Source organism: Diplotaxodon limnothrissa, linkage group LG3, assembly GCF_057381915.1.
Source record: "Diplotaxodon limnothrissa isolate DT_005_m linkage group LG3, D_limnothrissa_male_GT1.1, whole genome shotgun sequence".
Taxonomy (NCBI): Eukaryota; Metazoa; Chordata; class Actinopteri; order Cichliformes; family Cichlidae; genus Diplotaxodon; species Diplotaxodon limnothrissa.
The window spans coordinates 56295597-56315793 of NC_140598.1; the positions used below are offsets into that span (position 1 = coordinate 56295597).

Sequence of the window (20197 nt, forward strand, 5' to 3'; positions counted from 1 at the left end):
GAAAGACTGAGTGTGAGACTTTGATATTAGATAAAATGAATATTGATAAAGTTTACCTTTCTGTACAGAATCTGAATATCGCAAAATATTAAAAAAAATTGCAATAATATCGTATCGTGCGTTAAGTATTGTGAAAATATCGTATCGTGGGATGTATGGTGATTCCCACCTCTAATTATAATGTTTAATCGATGATGTGAGGCTAAACATAGAAATCTCTCAGAGTCTTGGTGTTACGCCGGCATAAAAAGGCTGTGGAAGCAGCTTGGAATATTAACTTATGGATGGTATGTTACTGCTACAGACAGCAGCAGCAGGTGAGAGAGGCTGAGGCAAATTTTCTCATGTGGCTGCCCTTGCCTTTCCTGTCCTGTGGAGTTAATGCAGCGAGCGCCTCATGCTCACTGTGGCAGACAGCACAGAGGTTAGTCTGGTAAAGTCGAGGCCTGGAGAAAGTCCTTTCCACAGCTAAGTTTGTCAGGAAAAAAGCTTTATAGTTTTGTAACTGATACCGTCATTGTGGAGATAACTTCATTGGAAGCGAGCTACGCAAAAATATTCATCGCTAAGATCAAGACACATACTGCAAAAGGAAATCACGTGCTTCCATGTTTAGGCTTACATAAGTGTATTTAAGAACATATAAAAAGAAAAAAAGGTTAAAAAAAAATAGTATTGTGAACAGCTGTATATATTTCAAGATGATTGCCATCTTGGCAGCATAAGGGAAGATCAGACAATTTTGAGAGGGATCAACAATCAACAGACAATTTTGAGAGGGATATTTAGCTAGCTAGCTAGCTTCTCAATTAGCTAGCTAGCTAGTTTGCTAGCAGGGGCACTATTTTTAAAGCTTTTGAGGTTATATACATGTCTCATTGTTTTAAACTGTTGTAATGACTTAAGAATTTAGTATTACAATCAGAGGCAGGGTATCATTTGTCAAGAGGGGTCCTTTTATTGTTTGTTGTTTTTTCCCGGCACGGTAGTAAATCATGAACTAGAGGGATCTTATATATTCTGAAAGCTGTTAGAATATTTATTACATCAATGTAATGTTTATAGAATAATTATGAACTATTAATTACGACTAGAAGATTCCAAAACTTAATCATAACCACAGTTTACAAGAACATTTCAATGTGTTTTTTAAATTAAATTAATATGCATAATAATCTCATATATTCCTCTTCACAGACAGGTGATCAAACTAAACATAAAAATACAAATAGCATAACATGCCAGATTTAAATTTCACCCCCACTTAACGTTGCTGCGAGAGTAAGAAAACAGTCTGCTTTGATAATGGATATTTTCTGATTTCCTGCGGAGCACTGTTTGCAGTGCGCTGCCTCTCTTTTACCCACAATTTGCAAAGTTACAGACGGTAAATGAAGCAACTTTATTACATTTACTGAGATCTGCTCAGAAATTTGTAGCTTGAGAGTCAATAAATATGTGAAAATGACTCAGCTCTGTAACCTGTTCTACAGCATCTTGGGTCGCATGTTTTAAATGACGCAGGGAATTGCGGTCAAGTTAGGGTTGATCTGTTCATTCAAGAATGTAAAGCCAACAAATTGTAAAGCCAACAAATGCACGATTCATTACACCGAATTCCAACATCAGCTTTTGTGTGTCTTCTGATGCTCTGAATCTACTTTATTGTTCTTTTATTTAATTAATGGCAGTCTTCTCTTTGAAACAGTGATCCTTAGTGACTTAATGAATAGTTAGAACAGAACTACACAGTGTCATTTCTGTTGTCTCTACTGCGTTGGATGAAAACCCGCAAAGTAAAAGTCCGTTTTTGACTTGACTGTTGTTTGCGCTACATGCAGTGCTAAAAATCAGGAGCGAGGTTAAATATATTTAACCCCAGTATACACTCCAGTATATAGTGAGAACACAGTAGCATCAAAATACAAACGATAATTAGTTATCGTGTTTGTTTATCTAAAGGAGGTCTTTTTTAAGTGAATAATATGCTAACATGTCGTTTAGCATGTTAGCATAATTACCTTTGCTGATTAGCGTAAAGTCCAGCTGAGATGGGTCGTACTAGTTGAAACTGTTAGTTAAAATATGTTTGATTTGGTATTTTCTAAGCAAGGTACAAACCTAAAAACTGGTATATTTCCAAATGAACCATTTCAGGATCTGTTTCAGGGTTATTCATTAGCACTTTGTTGGATGAGAACCAATGACAGTAAACATAAAGCAGTTGAGAGAAGGAGTAATTGTTTTCAGTTGTTACCCGTGGCAGTCCTTCAGTAAGAAAATTGTCCATGTGATGGGACATATTTGGTTTCATTGGAACATCAATTTTTTCAAGGATTTCTTTTTTTTTTCTTTTCTTTTGGCTGCCTGGTCTTCAACTAACAGCGTTGATACTAATTTCATGCAGCTCCTCAACTTGCTGGGCGGCAATCTTCGTAGTCCTAAAACAATCCCGTGAAGTCTGTCCTCAGTGAAGGAGATGATTGAGCTGAATCGCAAAGTGATGGAGGAGGTGAAAAACACTACAAAAGGTGAATTTGAAGCGCTGGCTGATGGATAGTTGAGAGTCAGCTACTGTCAGATCAACATGCTCTAGAGAGGTTGCTTTGGCCTTTGTAATATTTTCCATTTACCACCATGTTTTTTTTTTTAAGTTCATGCTTGCATGCATGCTTACTAACCATTCATGTAGTGTTGTCCTCAAGCTTTATTTTCATTTATGCTTTAAAAATATTAACACAGCAAATTTATTTCAGCTGTCCTCACATAATCAGCATTGAATGCGATCATGAAAAGTGATAACAGAGCTTTTATATCTGCCTACTAAAAGCTACACTTTCTACTGCAAGTTAATGAAATTAATTATCAGACGAGCACACTTGTGCATGGATCATCTGTCTTTAAAAACATCCTGTCTGGATCAAAATACTGGTCGGCTTGTTGAGGAGGCTGCAAGTGGACAATTAAGTGAAGCTCACAGCCAGTGTGCACATCCAACCTAATTTGTAGATTTTTTAAATTGGACACATTTTTTAAGGTTGTAATGTGGTTTTGGCAATTCCAGTCATCATCCCCCTGCCCCAACCTACTCCCCCCGTAACATGTGCTGTACCCTGGGCATACGGCAATGGAGCCCCAGCTGTGGGTCTGGCCATGTATCTGCTGCTCTGTTGCCCATGTACCATGCTCCACTGCTGTGGCAGGTCAGGCATGCTCGTGGAAGTGGAAGCACAAGTGGAAATGAGCTTGTGTTAGTGCGATCAGAGAATGACACCTTTCTGTAAGCGCTAACAGGCACTGTGATCATGACACTGGATCAAATTTCAGAAGCTCATGTTTGCAGGAAAAGGAAGAGACTACATCGGCTTTTGACTCTCTAGTGTTCTGTGGTTCATCGAATCATTTGTTCTGGGCTCGCTGAATGACAACAATGACTCAGAATGAACTACAACTAACACTTAGCATTTCTTTTTAGCTTAAAAACAACTCACATTGTTGCATCAAAAGGAATCATATCCTCATTTTCCACACTTTCTCAGCTGGTTCATCGTTGTGCTTTTCTCTGACAGATGTTTCCAGGTTTCCTCTTTGCGCATCCTCACCGGACTAGCAAATTAATGGAAGAAACAATGCAATACAGCTGCGAGTACAGACTAATTTGTGTGCAGTGAAGTGGTACGCCGATGCTGATTCAAACAATGTGGTTGTGACTATCCTGCCATCTTAAAATTAGGCTACTCGTGAGAGACAACCGTGTGGAAGCTAACAGCCAGTGCTTTATTCAGATTAAGTCTGTATCCTTCCTTACTCTGGAGCCCATTCAATCACTCTTTCATTCCTCGATCAGTCTGTTTATCTGACGTTTATATTTGCTCTGCAACTCCATCCATTCACTTAATGCAACATTTTACTATCTATATTTATGCAGCAGACTCTTTGGAGGGCAGCCTGTTCTGCAACAGCAGCCAATAACACAATCAAACACTTCTCACTGGAAGTCTGCTGCTGAGACTTTGCACTTGCAAGTTTCTACATGACAGAAATGTGTGACCACTGCGTATAAACGCCGAACCATCTAATATAAAAAGCACATAACACCACTCTAAGGTCCTTAACTACGACATATTACATTTTGGACAGTCATGCATCGTCAAAAGTGAACGCTGTAAGTACGGCCACTGAAAGAATGAATGCATTACAGGGTGTGCTGGAGCGCGACTCGATGTGTAAAAAAAAATAAATAAATAAATTTTGAGAAAAGTAGCAGCCAGCTAAAGAAAATAAATTAAACTGGCAAGCGGCAGGTAGAATAAAGCTCCATAGAGAAAGCAGGAGTAAGGATTTCACAGTCAAATAACTTGTGACATTTTTGACTGGAGCTGTTGATGAGATAGCGCAAAGAATTACCTTGGTGTGTCAAAACAGGTTCTTTTTCTCCGTTTTATGCTTCCCAACAAGCACCAATTTATAAAAAGAACAATGGAGTGGAGAAATTAGACTTTTCAAAAGAGTTCTGGGAAGTTTAATGTGAGCAGTCACTTGTTCCTTTTTCAAAGTCAACAGCCAGACTGAATAAAAGCCCTAAGCCTGTGGCTAAAGAATGTGCGGAAAAACTCTCGAGTTAAACGGAAAATGTGCGACGCGCCTGAGAATTTAAGACAATAGAATTATTATTTCTGTGCCTAAAAAATCTTTTCTCCTATTGTTACATGTGATGAAAGAAAACACATCATATGAATGCTAAAAATGGTGCTTAGATTTATGCTAGGCACAGTTTTTAATAGTCATCTGTCTGCAGTACGTCGCCATGTGTTAAACTGTGCTTCGCTTCCAATTTGGGACGAATCAAAATACACTGAGCACCATACCCCACAGCCAATTGCCACTAGCCCACACACTCTTTAAGTATAAATGCATATGTTTATCAGTGTTTGACCAAAATCCGACAAAAACAAGACGTGCCATGCCAAGCTGTTCTTCACGCAACACATAAAAAGTGTCAGCCAGAACAAACACGCTAATAAAAAGTTTAAAAATAGCTGGGGTGAGATCAAAAGAGTCATTAGTAAAGTAAAATCACTCATCGCCCAGGGTAGGGGTGTCAAACATAAGGCCCGGGGGACAGAATCAACCCAACCTCAAGTCCAATCTGGACGGAGTTCAAAGATCTTGACATTTTAACTGTATTTTCATCAATTTTAAGCTTGAATTGTCATTCATGCTACACCAAAGTAATTAAGTAACAGATAAACAATTAAAGGGTTGGAAATTCCAATAAATTTTAAAGAAATTTACTTTTCTTACAGTAAGTTCAAAGTAGAGTGCATCTGGCCCTTGATGTAAATTCAGTTTGACATTCCGGTAGGCATGTCAGATCGTATAGCAATGAGCTCACTATGAACCCAGACAGGTCATTGTTGCATTCAGCTTCCTCATATAGTCGCTCATCCAATATTATGTACTACATGACCGCAAGTGATACACAGTCTATGTGGTTATTGTAGAAGGGAAGGGAGGCAAAGTGTAGTAACAAAATAAGATGATTATTAAAGTTCAGCTCATAAACTGTGATTCTGTGACAGCTCAGGGTCTGAAAAAAGACTTCCTTTAGATTTCTGCGAGATTAATTAATTAGATTTTTTTTCATGTTTCTGAAGCCGCCATGACTTTTATGGAAAAGTGACTCATTCAGATGGAATCAGACACATGAAAAGGAGGGCACGTCTGAAAGTCGTTGACATCAGAATGCTTTTACGGCTTATTTTTAAAATGAAAGGGTAGTGGATAAAAAAAATAATACGCTGGGAATCACTGGTCAAATTTTGGTCAAACATTGATAAACACACTGGGAATGACACCTAGCCAGAAGGCTAGGATTCTGCTACGTGCCTGCCATCTGAAATTGCATCATTGTTTCATTGCAGAAAAAAAAGTAACAATTCAAATTTAATGAGATCCTCATTTCAAATTCTATGTGTGCAAATCAAATCCACTGCTCATGTGATGTTCCTATGCATTCAGATTCTCTTACACCTTCAAGTCTTTCAGTGCCATTTCATGTATATGAAAAATAAAGAAGCTGGTCTTACCTAGCCTGTTGTCCAATGCTCCAAAATCAAGAGAGTACTTGACAACGTGGTAATTGTTCCAAACATACAGCAGATTGTCCCTGGGGTTATAATCCACAGCAGCAATGTACTGATAGGAGTTGGGGAAAGGGATGTCCAGGAAGCCGTCTTTACTGAGTTCTGTGTTGTAGATGTAATCGATCTTGTTTCCCGTTGCTTCATTGTCATCATCCTCATACACCGACTTCACCACATAAAGGATTCCGCAAATCATGAAGGCGTTGGATGCCGAACGCTTGTCATACGCCGTGTCCCAGGTCCCCTCAACGCGCAGTGTGTAGGGATTGAGTTGGCTGATCACAATCCGCCCGTTGTTCTGCTCGGTCGCGTAAATCACCCACAGGCCGTTTTCGTCAACAGCCAAATCAATGTCTGATTTCCCTCCCCAGCGGTACGGCGACGTGTCGTGGTAGTTGGCGTTGGCTATGATGGCCTCGCCGCTCTTGATGCGAGTTCGCAGGTCAAACTTGACAATGTTGCGTGTGCGCTCCTTGTTGAAGAAGAGCGCCCCGTCGTAGACCACAAAGCCCGTTCCGTCAACGCGATGCGGAAGCTTGTAGGTCGTTGTCGGCCTTCCAGCGACAAAGTCTTCTTTGGATGAGTATTCGGTCAAGGTGTCCGTGCGGTAGGGTGTCCAAGGCATGTAGTAGATCTTATCCGAAGCTTGAAGAGGGTCTTTGCACCAAGCTCCGGACTGGTGGTCCGATTCAAAGAGATGCTCGCTCTGGTACACCCTCCGCAGAAGCCCTGGGCACAGGAATACTGAGGAGCCAAAAATGGGGAAAGACAATTACAGAGTTACATTGGCAGGTATTAGACAGACGAATCAGAGACAAAATTGAACAGGTTGAAATCTGTGTTAAGATGGGCAGTTTTAGAAGAAAAGCAGATAAAAAAAGATTTGCGTGAAGAACACTGATAGTTAGAATTATTTGGATTTTATTACTAAAATTAAACAGAACACAATCAATAACAAAAAAACCCAACCCACAATGAGCCTTTTCATTATTTCCAACAGTGTCTCCAGTGCAGTGAGCACTGCTTTGCTTTCAATTACTTACTGTAGTCTTCAGCTGTTACATATGATACTTCGACTACAGTTACCGGACCCCAGAGGCGGGTAGTTACAATCTGTCTGAATAAACTGGCTTTGAGTTTGGAGGGAGAGAAGAGTAAATGAAGTCAGGGTTATCTCTGCTGACTTAATGCAGAGCAGAAACGAGTCAGAAGTCACTGATGGAACTTACCCGAACACCACTAACTCGCCCACAGAAACACACACAAATTACCATTTTGGTTCCCTTTAGTTTCAGTTAAACTTTGCACAATGGCTTCTTTTCACATCCAATTAGATAATGTGCCAGGGAAGAAAATAGGCTTCATTCTTCTCTTTGGTTAAAGCACCCCAGCGGCACTTCTTAGTAAACAGCATTAAAGACACAACCCCCCCCCCCAACCTAAATTTTTTGATAAATAGCTGCAGTTCAATTATTGGCCAAGGTAGAGATTTAGGAGAAAGAAAACAAATTAAAGTGACATCATCTGTGTAATGATAGCCTGTCCATTATTTCACCTACATGACATTTTTCAGCCCCGTGACATGATTTACAGCCCCACACACAATAAACTAATTATATGTAAACCGGTTTGTAGTCAGATCTGATAAAGCCAATACAGCTGGAGAGGGTCAATGGTGGAAAGCTAATTTTAGTTCATTATGGATTATCGTGGACTGAGACAATTATAATTTTCTTTTCTTTCTAAGTAGATTGCATCTGCATACAGAATTACAACAACAACACAGCGTAAGAGTTTAATACTGCAATTAAAATTGTACAAACAATAACACATGTAACAACGAAAGCTAAAACAGCAGACGAAGGAGAAACACAGGCAGAAAAGAAGGCACAATTAAGAGCTTCCCCCACTTTCAACAGGTTTGCTCCAGACGAATATCAGAAATAAAAACGATGTGTGCGAGAAGGCTCTCTCCGCTGTAGCAGGCCAGCAGCCTGACAGTGCGCTGACAGCTTCTAGCCGTGGATCCATTGAGAGGTAAAAGCTGCGGGCTCCGTCGAGGAAGAGACAGGGAAGAAAAAAAAAACAAAAAAAACACAGAGGCTTCTTTCCCTTGTAATCTCCTAAGATTAAACATGTTGTCTACCTGCAGGTGAAAATGTGGCGAGATGCGTCCTGTTGACATACAGCCTCGGCACACATCTCAGCGGTGCTCAGCTAAACGCTAAGAGGGCCGTTTCTATGGTTGAGAAACACAAGATGCGCTGGGGTACAAGATCAGAGTCGGCAAGCTTTGTTCTGACAGCACACTGGGCTCTATGGAGGTTGTAAAATATGCTTTTTTGTTGTTTTTAAGGATGCAAGAGATGGAGGAGTGAATGGAAGACATTAGAGGAGCGATACAAAGGCTCACATGGCTTTCATGGGGAACTTCACAACCGTTACCACAGCACCGCCCGTCACATCGGTAAAACGTTTGTAACTCACCTTCGCTGCTCGTTCTCGTTGCTTTTGGTTTCGCGACACGCCACTAACTAATGACTACAACGAGACCGAAAAAAAATGCATTGCCTCGGCCACTTCAGCAGAGCTCTCGACTCGTTTAATGATTTCAATCCCATCTTTAACTCGAACCCGGCTTTATATTTATGGCATCGTGCAAAAAGATAATGCGGCGCAGGTATCAAAGCCAAACTCATTCCATTTCTGCGGTTTGGCTTCGATACATCTTTATTGTTAACATCTGACAACGAACAAATTCTCCAGGTCGTGTTAAAAGGTAAGACTACAAACACGGTGCAAAGCTCCTGGGGCACAAGTGTAGCTTTAGCATATGTTTTGCAGCATCATACAGTGCTGATAAGGTAAGAATACAGCTGCTATGATTTATCCCTAGTATTGACTCTTTTTAGTCCCTGAAGGTTATAGTCATCATCATGTTAGAGCTATAATGAAAAATGCTGACAGCTTACTGGACAAGCTATTGATCAACCTGTATAGCCCTCTGCTTTAATATTATGCAGCTGATAACGCAGAGCTGGAAGAATTTTCAGTTATTACAGGGAATAAAAACACGCCGGGGTTATGAGATTTCAGCAGCGAGGAGGTTTGCGATGGCTTGGATATCAGAACCCGTGTGGTTGATACTGCTGATGAACAAGAAGTGAAGGCACGGGGTCGGAAGGTTAATTAATATTTTGGACGCTGCTGTACATGAAATTCCCTAACGGTGTTTCATGGAAAAACCAGATATTCCCCATGAAATGCATGTTGAGCCACAGTAGCGAACAACACAATGGTCCTACGAAAAGTTGCCGTAGCGGCCCGTCACCGGAAAATAGCAAGCGCGTGCCCAAATGGAAATGCAAGGTGACAAAGACAAAGAAAAGTTGTTGGTATTTAGTTACCTTTTTGTTCCACTTCTATTTTTTTAGGCATGAAGGGGAGAGAGAAAGAAAGAAAAAATACAAAGAACAGGTTAACATCATGATCACTGTCTTTATTTTCCAGACACTCCAAGAGAAACATGGGTTAGTAACAGAGGGACACACAAAATTTGATTGTCAGTTGTTTTTTTTGGTTTTTTTTAGAAAGCAGACAGCGTTGCGCCTCATATGAGCCTGCTGGAAAAAGACAGATTAATCAACTCTGAAATTGTTGTAGAACATGCTCTGGGCTTTTGCACTGACGCCTGCACGGCAACAAAAAAACAGAGACATCGCTGTGGGGATGGGAATGTATGAGACGAGGCAGGGCTTTTAGAAAAGGCTTAAAAAACATTTCAACATATTGTCATTTATAGATGGCAGGTTTAAGCTTAATGCTTCTGTTTAAAGCTTATAGTTAGAGCAGGATCAGGTGACCCCGACCCTCCCTTAGTTATGCTGACCTAGGCTAGAACCCTTCCCGGCGTACAATCAAGGCAAAGGGTCATTCACTTCACATCATCATCGTCATCAACTATCAACAAATCAACCATATATACCCGTATTTACCTGCACATATACACCTCTCATTCACCATGACAGTTTTTCAGCATAAATATGAAAATCCTGTAATAATAATAATAATAATAATAATAATAATAATATTAATAATAATATAACGTATAACTATCCGCTGTGACTTGAAAACACTTGTTTTTAGAAATAAACCACAAGAAAGGAAAATTTATTCTTATTTCCATTAAGTAATCTACACTAAAAACCAATAATCCAACATTCACCCATGTTAATCTACTTAAATTGACCTAATTCTCCATATACAGCACAATGTGCAGCATTTCTGTTTAACTTAAGTAGCTTCTCTTAGCTTTGATTTCTGTATTTTGGCACTATATAAAATGCAACTGAATTTTCTCCAGTCATATAAAATGTTTACATATTGTAGACTTTTTAAAATGTTATGATAATTAGAAACTTCTGAATTCTTCAGAAATGTTTTAACCATTTTCAAGTTTGTTCAAGCGAAAAGAGAAAATAATCTGTCCAACAATTCAGCCACTGCAAAACACCACACATTGATTTAGCTCCTAAACTAATAATCAGACACTCATAACCTGAACAGACTGATGACAATGATGATGATTACCGTATACGATACCTCCCCTTATTCAATGGAATGCAGCAGATGATGTAAATCATTCTAAATTGACTGGTGCGACTGTTATTAGATTATTATAATGGATGACTTGCTGGATATTGATTTCACTTGGACTGAGATCGAGATTTAAATCTGCATAAACACATTCTTATTGACACACACTTGAAACATTGACATATTTCCAAACACGTTACCATTTGCACGGCAGACAGAGAGCAACGTTAGTATTAAACTTGAGTTTTATTAGTGGTCATCAGTGTTGAGGTAGTAGTTAGATGACTAAGTAAAGGAATAATGTGTTACAGCGCTACTCGTTACTCTAAAAAAGTGCTTATGTTACTTAATTACTCTCTGGAGTAAGTAACGCACAACCTGCTGCATTACTTTTGCATTACTCTGTAAATGGCCTGATTATCAGTTAATAATAAAACCCTACAACTAGAGTCTCATTAGCATAAATCCCTATCCTAATGAGGACGTATATACAGTCTTTCTTTTAATGCAAAGCTGAGAACAAAATCAATCCACTGAAATTCTACTGTAGAAATGGAGGCTACAATACTAATGCTGACCACTGCCTGTTTTGAAGATCAGCCTCAGGCGGCTGGTCTGGGGTCAGCATACTTTCAGCTTTAACATCATTCTGGGTGTTTGGCTAGCTTTGTGTTAGCATGCTATCTGCAGAGATCTTTGCAGAGAATTGAAGTTATGTTAGCAGTGTAAAGCAACTGTGTCTGTCTTGGACGCAGTTTGCATTTACTGTCACACCCTTGTTCTTTTGTGCCATTAAAAATTTAAAACGATGCCCTTTAAAACTGAAATCAGGTGATGTAGTGCAAGTGTGAAGAAAGAAACATGCCTGTGCTGCTGTAAAATGTCATCTGATTGTAGCTCATTGTAGCCTGTTTTACCCAACACTGGTGGTCACCTAGCATGTTCAAATTTAGTATTCTCAGCCTTTCTATCTACCCAAAAAATATAAAAATAAACGATTTAAATAATAAAATTAAAAACCTGCTAGCTAAGAGATGCTAAATCACACAGAAGAGCTAAGCAGATCAGCAGAATCAAGTGATTAATTCACTCCAAGAGATCTCTCTCGCATTAGCATTATCCACTGTGAATAATAACTCCATGTACTTCTGAGTTCAGCTTCATCACGGTGACTTCAGGCAAGAAAATATGTTTCTCACTGATCTACTTCTGTTACTCAATTCAAACGTTAAGTAGCTCATTTCAAATTTAAAGTAAATTTATGTAGCATCTCGTATTCAAGTGGGAGCTTGAGTGTGACCTATTTTTTTAAACATGACTCCTGCAAGTAAGGGAAAAGTAAGAGCTGTTTGCAGTCTACATCTAAACAGGCACGCCGAAAGCCTGCTGAAAACAAACTACTGAGCCTATTACATCTTAACTCTATATATAATTCTTTTTTTCCGTGAAGTGAACAAGCCTTTTATGTCAGACATGGCGTTTTGTCAGTCTCCTTCATTCGTAGTTGGCGTTAGCATCCACCCCGTGCGCCTGCTCCTGTCCCTTCCCCTTCAGTAATCCCGGTTCTAATAAGAGAGGATTAACCTCTGTTACTAGGGCTTACAAGAGTCCTCTCCTCCAAATGGAGAGTGCAACAGAGTGAGGTATGGAGGTCAGTGGGCAGGGGGCAGGTGGGGTAAAGTTTGAAAGATGGGAAAGTTATTAGAGGAGAACAATATTAATGAAGGCACTGAGCCAACGAAAAGGAGCGAGAACGAGGACGGAAAGAGCACGAAGGAGAGGAAAACAACGGGGAGGGGAGAGGCTTGAACAAGTCGTCTGTGTTTGTCAGATCATAAACTGGTACAGCACAGCACCTCATTAACAGAAAACACTCCAGCTGTCACTGCAACACAACAAGTCCATACCAAGCGCGAGCAACCATTGCTTCGGGCTGCATGTGAATCGCTGTTACCGACACCCCAAATTTGCCAATAACTCTGAACAGCATGCGGACCCCATAGATCAAATCAAAGTAAACAGCCAAACGCTACCCGATCAAAGCCTCTTCACCTCCCGTGAGCAATGGCCACACAACGGGGACCGCGGGGAGGCCGGCGTTTCTGATTGAGCGATTGCTAACAGCGCCGAGGCGAGAGGAGGGTAATGATCTAAAGAAAAAGGCATTAGTGGCGGGGTTGTGAGAAGCGGTATACAACGCAATCATCGGGGGAGACGGCGTGAGGAGGGAGTAAAGGATGTGGATGAAATCCCTGACAAGGAAATACACCGCTCCCTGGGCGAAGTCCAGCACGGCGGCCCTTTCGCTCGACCGGACGACACCGCCAGATGCAACAAGGTCACCCATCAGAACGCTTGAACCGACTCATGTTTCGCCGTAGACAGTACAGACTGAGATATACACCTGCGATATGCGCCTTGGACAAACTCAGTCACACACACGCAAGAGAAGCAGCGGGGAAAAGCAGAGATGGAGAATTGATTCATTTGAAAAGCTTCTTTACTCCACCGCACCACCCCCATTGTGACCTTAATACGATTTTGGTCACGGCTGTCACTGAGTCACTAAAAAGCACTTAGCTCTCTCATCTCTTTCTTTTCTCTCTCCCTTCTCCTCGCCTTTTTTCCTCTGTCCCCACTTTCACGTCTGAGAAACTATCAAAAAAAGTGCGCACAGATCAAAAAACATAAGGGTCCTTCCAGATGAAACGCGGACCCGGCGCGGAGCCGTCGCATAAAAGAGGCCCTCGAGCATCATATTCATTGACTCGACAAAATATAAATGATCCTTTGCCTGTACCCTATATTTGAAACATTTGATGGAGCCTTGTCCCGATGGCTTCGGAGGGCTATTCGTGAGTTATATACAGCGCTATGTGTCAGTATTATTCACTATAATATCTGGTTTTATTATGGCTTAAAAATTAAGCTTAACTGTAGCCTTTACTCTGCATTTTGCTGGTCGAACTTTTGTAGGTCTTTTTACAGCCAGAAGTTACCATCTGTACCATGCTGGACTGCTCAGCTTTCAGCCAGCTACCTTGATTAGCAAGCAGCAGCAAATTGTGCTAGGTAGCAGACTAAGAAAACACCATTATGCCTGTCACCAAAACAGAAGCCCAAACTTCTTGGATGGTCTATGCCACACAGCGTGCCATGTCATTTGTCAGATTAGTCCCCGACACAGCAAAGGCAGCTGAGAGGGCGAGTTCAGAGACTGGAATTAGAGGAGGTGAAGCCCAGCAGTCAGCACACCAGTCAATCAGGTGGCCACGGACGTAAATTTAAGCCTTAACACTATCAAAACTGACGAGTTATTTGAAAAAACTCCACCGCCATCCAGCTGTTATGAAGGGGGGGAACTACCTATAGGGACCAAAGCTTTTTTTTTTTTAAATGCTGCTAAGTTAGTTGTTTAAATATGGGCGTCCTAGAAGCTTGTCTCCCTTTGTGTTTTTCACCTGTTTTATTAAACTAATTTAAATGTCGTCTTGATGCACGCTCAATCATCCAGTTGAGTAAATCCCTCAAAGTCGATTCTGTTCATATAAACGTAGCGTTTTGTGGGAGAAACGTTTCGTCACTCATCCAAGTGATTTCTTCAGTCTCGGCTGACTGCAGGTTTCCCCAATCCTATGAACAGTGATCAAGGAATTGACCTCCCAGCCCGCTGTTCCTTCAGTGATGCTAGTTTCAGTTATTGTACAAACGTACTGTTTATAAGGTTGGGGAAACCTGCAATCCGCTGAGCATTGAATGTCATTTATATGCTTACAGTTGGGGAGATAATAATTTGATCCGCTGCTGAATTTGTAATTGTGTTCACTTTTTATGGTAGTTTAATTTTAATCAACCAAAAATCCAGAAAAAAACATCATCTGTTGGCATGGGTTTGCCAACAGATAAAACTTTATCTGAGATACATTTTTTTAAAAATGTAACACGTTGCCTCAAACAGCTACATGCTGGCATACCTGGAGGCAGCCCGGTGCAAGCAGGATAATCTTTTAGCCACAGAGAAGCATGGGTGGAGCAGTTTGAGGTTGCAATGCCTAGCTTTAACACACCTCAATGCTCCCGCTCACTTCCACAACCTGATTTATCTAGGGACTGGTCCAGGGTTAGATAACCAGTTGACTCACTAATTTGGGAACATCGGAAACAATTACCCAGTGGACCGTGAGCACGCTACATGCAAAAAATTAGCTATTGTGCTGTGAAGAAGACAAAAACAAGCAGAAACATTAGCAAGATGGCTGAAACAAACCGGAAACCTATGTACGGCTTAAAAAGATGCACGTTACCGGGCACTAGCTGTTTATCTTTCAAAACATGCCACAGTTTGGGGGATATAAACTTCACCTTGAGTTATGTAACTAACAGCTGAACATTGTGCAGTCAGCGCAGGTCAATGTTTAAGGTTAATCAGTCACTGCTCTGCCACTAGGTTAAGTCAAACATCTACCCATTAACTTTCTTCCGCTTACCCAATGCGGAGTCAGCGGTCACAGGTCACAAGGCGAGGTAGACCCCAGACTGGTTGCCAGTCTATCACAGGGCTAAACCATACATTTAGACCAGAAAGTGTAGCTGTAGCCATGCCTCCCCTAAAATGTTCTGATGTAGCGGTGGCTGGATCTAAGGTTTGTTTTTTGCACAGGGCGCACTGAATATATTTTCATAACATTACAGGAAAGCAAAAGGCAAACTTGATCATCTAATCACGACGATGAAGTCACTTTGCAGAGCATGCATGCTAATGCAGAAAGCACCGCAGACACCGCCGTGGTTGGCCATTTTGCTAACAACCTCCCCTCCACCCCCTAAATCCCCCATTGGCTACAAATGAGGGCAGCAGCTGTTCGTAACAATGAAAAACTTAAAGGAAACGCAATAAGGTTTTTGCTTGTGTGCATATACATATTTCAGTTTTGACAGTTTAGATAATATGATTATATGCACCCCGCCACTCAGCAATACCATACCCTATAAAATTCAATTTTAAAGCCTCTGTGTAACACAGTCCTTACTTCATTTTTCCCCCCCACAAGATCTCAAGTATAATTTCCACCTGACAGGTTGCTGTGCAGACCTCTCACAGCCCACGTCCTGCAAACGGCGAGCAGCTAACAATGGGGATCTTTAGCCGCTGCGAGCGGCAGCTGTATGGATTTTCATTTGAATAATTAATGCTTCCCAATTTCACACTAATGGTTGAGAGGTATCAGAATGGTATCATTAGCCACTAATAGAGATTCATGGCAGAATGGCAGCAATATTTTTTGCAATACGGCCCCCCCAAACACCCCACCCTGACACACTCCCGTCCCCCCACCCCACTGTCTCAAGCAGGGAGTTGCAGAGAGCAAAACCCTCAACTCCATCCCATCAGCTTTTTAATTAATGACACAAATTACAGGGCTTTGAATAGCATGTGCCTAAGGATGGGGGAGGACACGCAGGCGGCCATCTCTCTTTCTCTGAATTCTCTCTTCATCTCTCTCATTTTTTCCCTATCCCTTCCCTCGCCTGACGCTCATGAGTCTCCCATACTATCATTACAGGTTCCATTTCTCAACAGCCCTCTTTTTTTTTTTCTTTCAACCACTTGTCTGCTCTCTTTGTGCTTCCTTCTGGTACTTATTCAATCTCCTCCCTAGCGTCTCCTTTCTGTCTCCATCGCTTTCTGCCTGCCTCCTACTGGGAAGCAGCTATGCCGTCCTATAACCTTGACAACGCAGGATGCTGTGCACGCGCGCGTCTTCTTCTGTCTGTGCGCGTGTCTGTCTCTCTTTGAGGGACAGGTGCAAGGACTTGGCGCTCATCCAATCTGCTATCAACGTGAGACCGACCAACGGAGGGAGAAAAAATTTAAAAAAATAAAAACAAGGGAATGCTCAGCAAAACAAAATTAAATACATTTTTATGGAACATAGCAGCAACTGGAGCAGAAATAACCTAATTGCACCTCCTAAAATACGTCTTGATTTTCAAGGACCTTGAAATTATGGAGGAGAACAGCGGGGTGGAGGTGGGGGCGGTGGGGGAGATTGTGGAGGAGAGGCAAAAATAACTGTAGTGTTTAGTCTGGTGTGCGGCTGGACGCAGAGGAGCACCAGCGAACAAAGAAAGGGGAAAACAAAAAAAGCTTTGATTAGTAGGGTGATCATTAAAAAGGAGAGACCCCCTGAAGAGACCGATCTCTAATTAGTAATGTATCCTCGACACTTGGCACCCCAGCATCTCTTCAGACACATGTGCGCGAGTGAGTGTTTGTGTGGGGCTGTGTGCAGTGGGTGGGTTAACACTGAGATAAAAGCTTTGCTTGTGTTACATAAATGGGTGTTTATGAACATTTCTGCAGCTCTTTCGGCGATTGTGCATTATTTTTTTTTAAACAACATAAAAAAGAAAGGCAACGATGATGCTGTATGTATGTCACTGAGCAAAAACAGCAGCTGCTACAGCACAGGAACCTGATAGATTACAGCAGCTTATTCAGCTATTAGTGGGGGGAAACAGCTTCCACATGTCCAGATTCACCCCTTTAACACGGCCATTTATCCACACCGGTAATCACCGCTTCCCTGTGCAATTATATCGCCTCTCAACTGGGAACATCATTTTTTTTTTCCAGGGGATAATCCCACCCCTAGAAATGCCATTTTCTATTTTATGTTTACCTTTTAACCACCGTGGCAATCAGGCAAACTCTGTTTTAAAATTAGTGGCTATCAATTTCATTTTCTGTACATGTGCATTTGCTTAATAGTAAAAATGTTTTTAGTCAGAGTACCTGGCTATATAAACACAAGATTTCAGTTTCACTGTAATATCTACAGTCATGGTAAAAAGTTCACATTAAGGATTTATTAAGACTAGATTATTCTCAGTTGCAGACACCGACATGAACGGCTGAGTGCTGTAGTCCTTCCTGTTCTACTTCTTTATAGTTTGCTTGAAGTCCACTGCCTGAAATTTACGTCACAGGGACACTAGCAGACTCACAAACGTGGAAATTATAAAGTCCTCTTTACTAGTTCCATAGGAATACTGTGGGAATTAACCCTTTAAGACCTACCATAGAACCAAGTCCGCCAGAGCTTACTTTATATTTTTACATGCTGTAGGGCCATTTGTGGGAGCATTTCAAGTTACTATACATTAATACAACCATTATAGCCCAAATATTAATAATATGTAAGCATTAAGTCCATAGTAACTACATAAATTACAAAAAAGTGCAATAAAGTACAAAAAAATAGAAAATCGTTTTTGTTTTCATATATTTCTAGTTAGAGAAATTTAAGAGGTTTATCCCTCAAAACAGTAAATACAAAAAAGTTGCACAAAAGAGTTTGCAACAACAGGAAATTTATTTTGAGTGTCTTCATAGTTTTGTTTTTGAGATACACCAATTTTTATATACTGCAGGAAAAACGAAAATAAATATTACAATCCAAATTTGCAAAAAAACATCATGTGCATCAAAATAAACTATTTTCAGCAGTGCAATTTGAGTTCTAAGCATCCCAGAAACTATTCAGAAAAGCATAAAGTCAAACATGACTTTTAAAAACACCAGTATAGGCTTATAAGGCCCCGAAGGTAAAAAACTACATTTTCCGCAAAATGACGTCACTTCCGGTTTCGGGCAGGTCATGGCGGACATGTGATAGTTCGCGCTGATGGACGTAGGAAGTGTTACAAACAGCTGATCGGATCGGCAAAGTGTGTTTCTGGAATATCATGTTTTTGCTGCTGCAAGTGCTTTTTATGCAATTTTTGCAAAGCTATATGTGGAAGGAAACCATGACCTAGGGCAAGCTAATGGCATAAGATGTAAGTACAACTCCTCTGGTTTCATATGCAAAAAAAATTATTGTGCTAGCTCACGTGGTTCCGGTTCTACAGGGATTTAAAAATAGTTACGCAAAACGGAGCGTGCCTGCTCCGACCGGTTTTAAAGGGCTAAGAGGGTAAATAGTAGCCAAGTGCTGCTAGTCAATCCACTCGATTAACTGATCATCAGCAAGTGTTAGCACCTCTATAAAAGCATAGGTTGTGGCAGTTTACTGCTCTGGAACATTCAGATGTGTGTTAACTCAATGCCAAGGATGAAAGACATTAAAGTGTTATAAGGCCAAGACTTCTGGAACAATGGTTGTTGGACAGATGAGACCAAAGGTGAGATGACTGACCATGTGCCAACACAGCACATCAGCACAAACATCTCAAACCAACCATTAGTCATGGTGGTGGAGGGGTGATGATTTTGGTTGGCTTTCAAGCCACAGGACCTGGACACCTCAAAGTCCATAAACATTAACTATAAACTCTGTATACCAAAGCATTCAGAGAGCGTGAAGTCAACTTTGGCTAAAACTGACTCATGCAACAGGACAATGATCCCAAGCATAGCAGCAAATCTCCAACAGGAGTCCAGAAAGCTTCATACTGACTGAAATGCTGCGGTGGAACGTTAAGACAGCTGTGTACAAATAAATCCCTGCAAACCTCAAATGAACTGAAGGAGCATTGTAAAGAAGAGTGAGCCATAATGTGGTCTAGCTACATCTGCAAAGTACCAGATGAGTTTTAAATGTCCCGGTACATGAGGGCTTGAACTTGCACGAGGCTGTACTTTCTTTATACCTCAAATATATATTCATATGAGCTTGTATTTTCTTTTCATTGTTAATATTACTTTCAAACTGTGTGGAACTTTAAAATGCATCCTTTAGGAAGCTTATTTTCACAAACTGAGACAGAAATCTCTACTTGAGTTGCACATTCATCCATCACACTCTCCAGTTTTACTCCTCTGAAGGGTTTTACCCTGAGTTTCATTCATGGATTATTCAGAGCTGAATTTATGAATTTTTTTTTATATGACATTTATTTAGTTTTCTAGTCTGTGGACAGTAGATTGATTTAACAATTGATCCATTTTAAAACAAAATAAAACAAGAACTTTTCTATGTATTGCCTGCAAACCAGCACATAGTTGGTTGAATGATATCTCATTTCTCTTTTTCACACCAGGCATTTTGAATAGTCGCAACAACAAAATGCTACTATGTTTCCATTAATATCAACTATGTCTTTGTGTCCCACTAAACTGCAACAGTGTGACAGGAAGCCAGCATGAACACCCTAATTGGATGGATTCGATAAAGGGCCCCCCCCCCAAAAAAAATAGCAAGAAGTTTCTGACCAATCAGTGCGAATTCAGGCCACTGCACCAGTGTGAATCTGGAGTGTGAGATATGTGGCAGGAAGTCACAGTCGTCAAAGCATACCGCGTGGGCTGGGGAGTGGTCAGCCATCTCTGAGTGATGAGATGACATTACAGGGCCCCTTCACACATGGGAGGAAGTGGAGCTGTTCGCCCAGGTGGTAAGATTAAAAAAAGAAGGTGTCTGAACAAGCAGTCTAATGCTCGCTGGCATGTC

General features: G+C 40.9%; 1 protein-coding gene across 3 annotated transcripts in view; it reads right to left on the reverse strand.

The window, feature by feature from the left end:
- The window catches only part of LOC146636642 (adhesion G protein-coupled receptor L3), a 268557-nt gene that overhangs the window by 100104 nt on the left and 148256 nt on the right, over positions 1–20197 (reverse strand). For 2 of the 3 annotated variants that reach the window (XM_085349626.1, XM_085349628.1), the window contains exons 6-7: positions 9554–9568; positions 6090–6890 (exon numbers count right to left, since the gene is read on the reverse strand). In XM_085349626.1, coding sequence (XP_085205752.1) covers positions 6090–6890; positions 9554–9568 — 816 coding nt within the window. The remainder of the gene's footprint in view (positions 1–6089; positions 6891–9553; positions 9569–20197) is intronic. The other variant, XM_085349627.1, reaches the window with a different exon arrangement.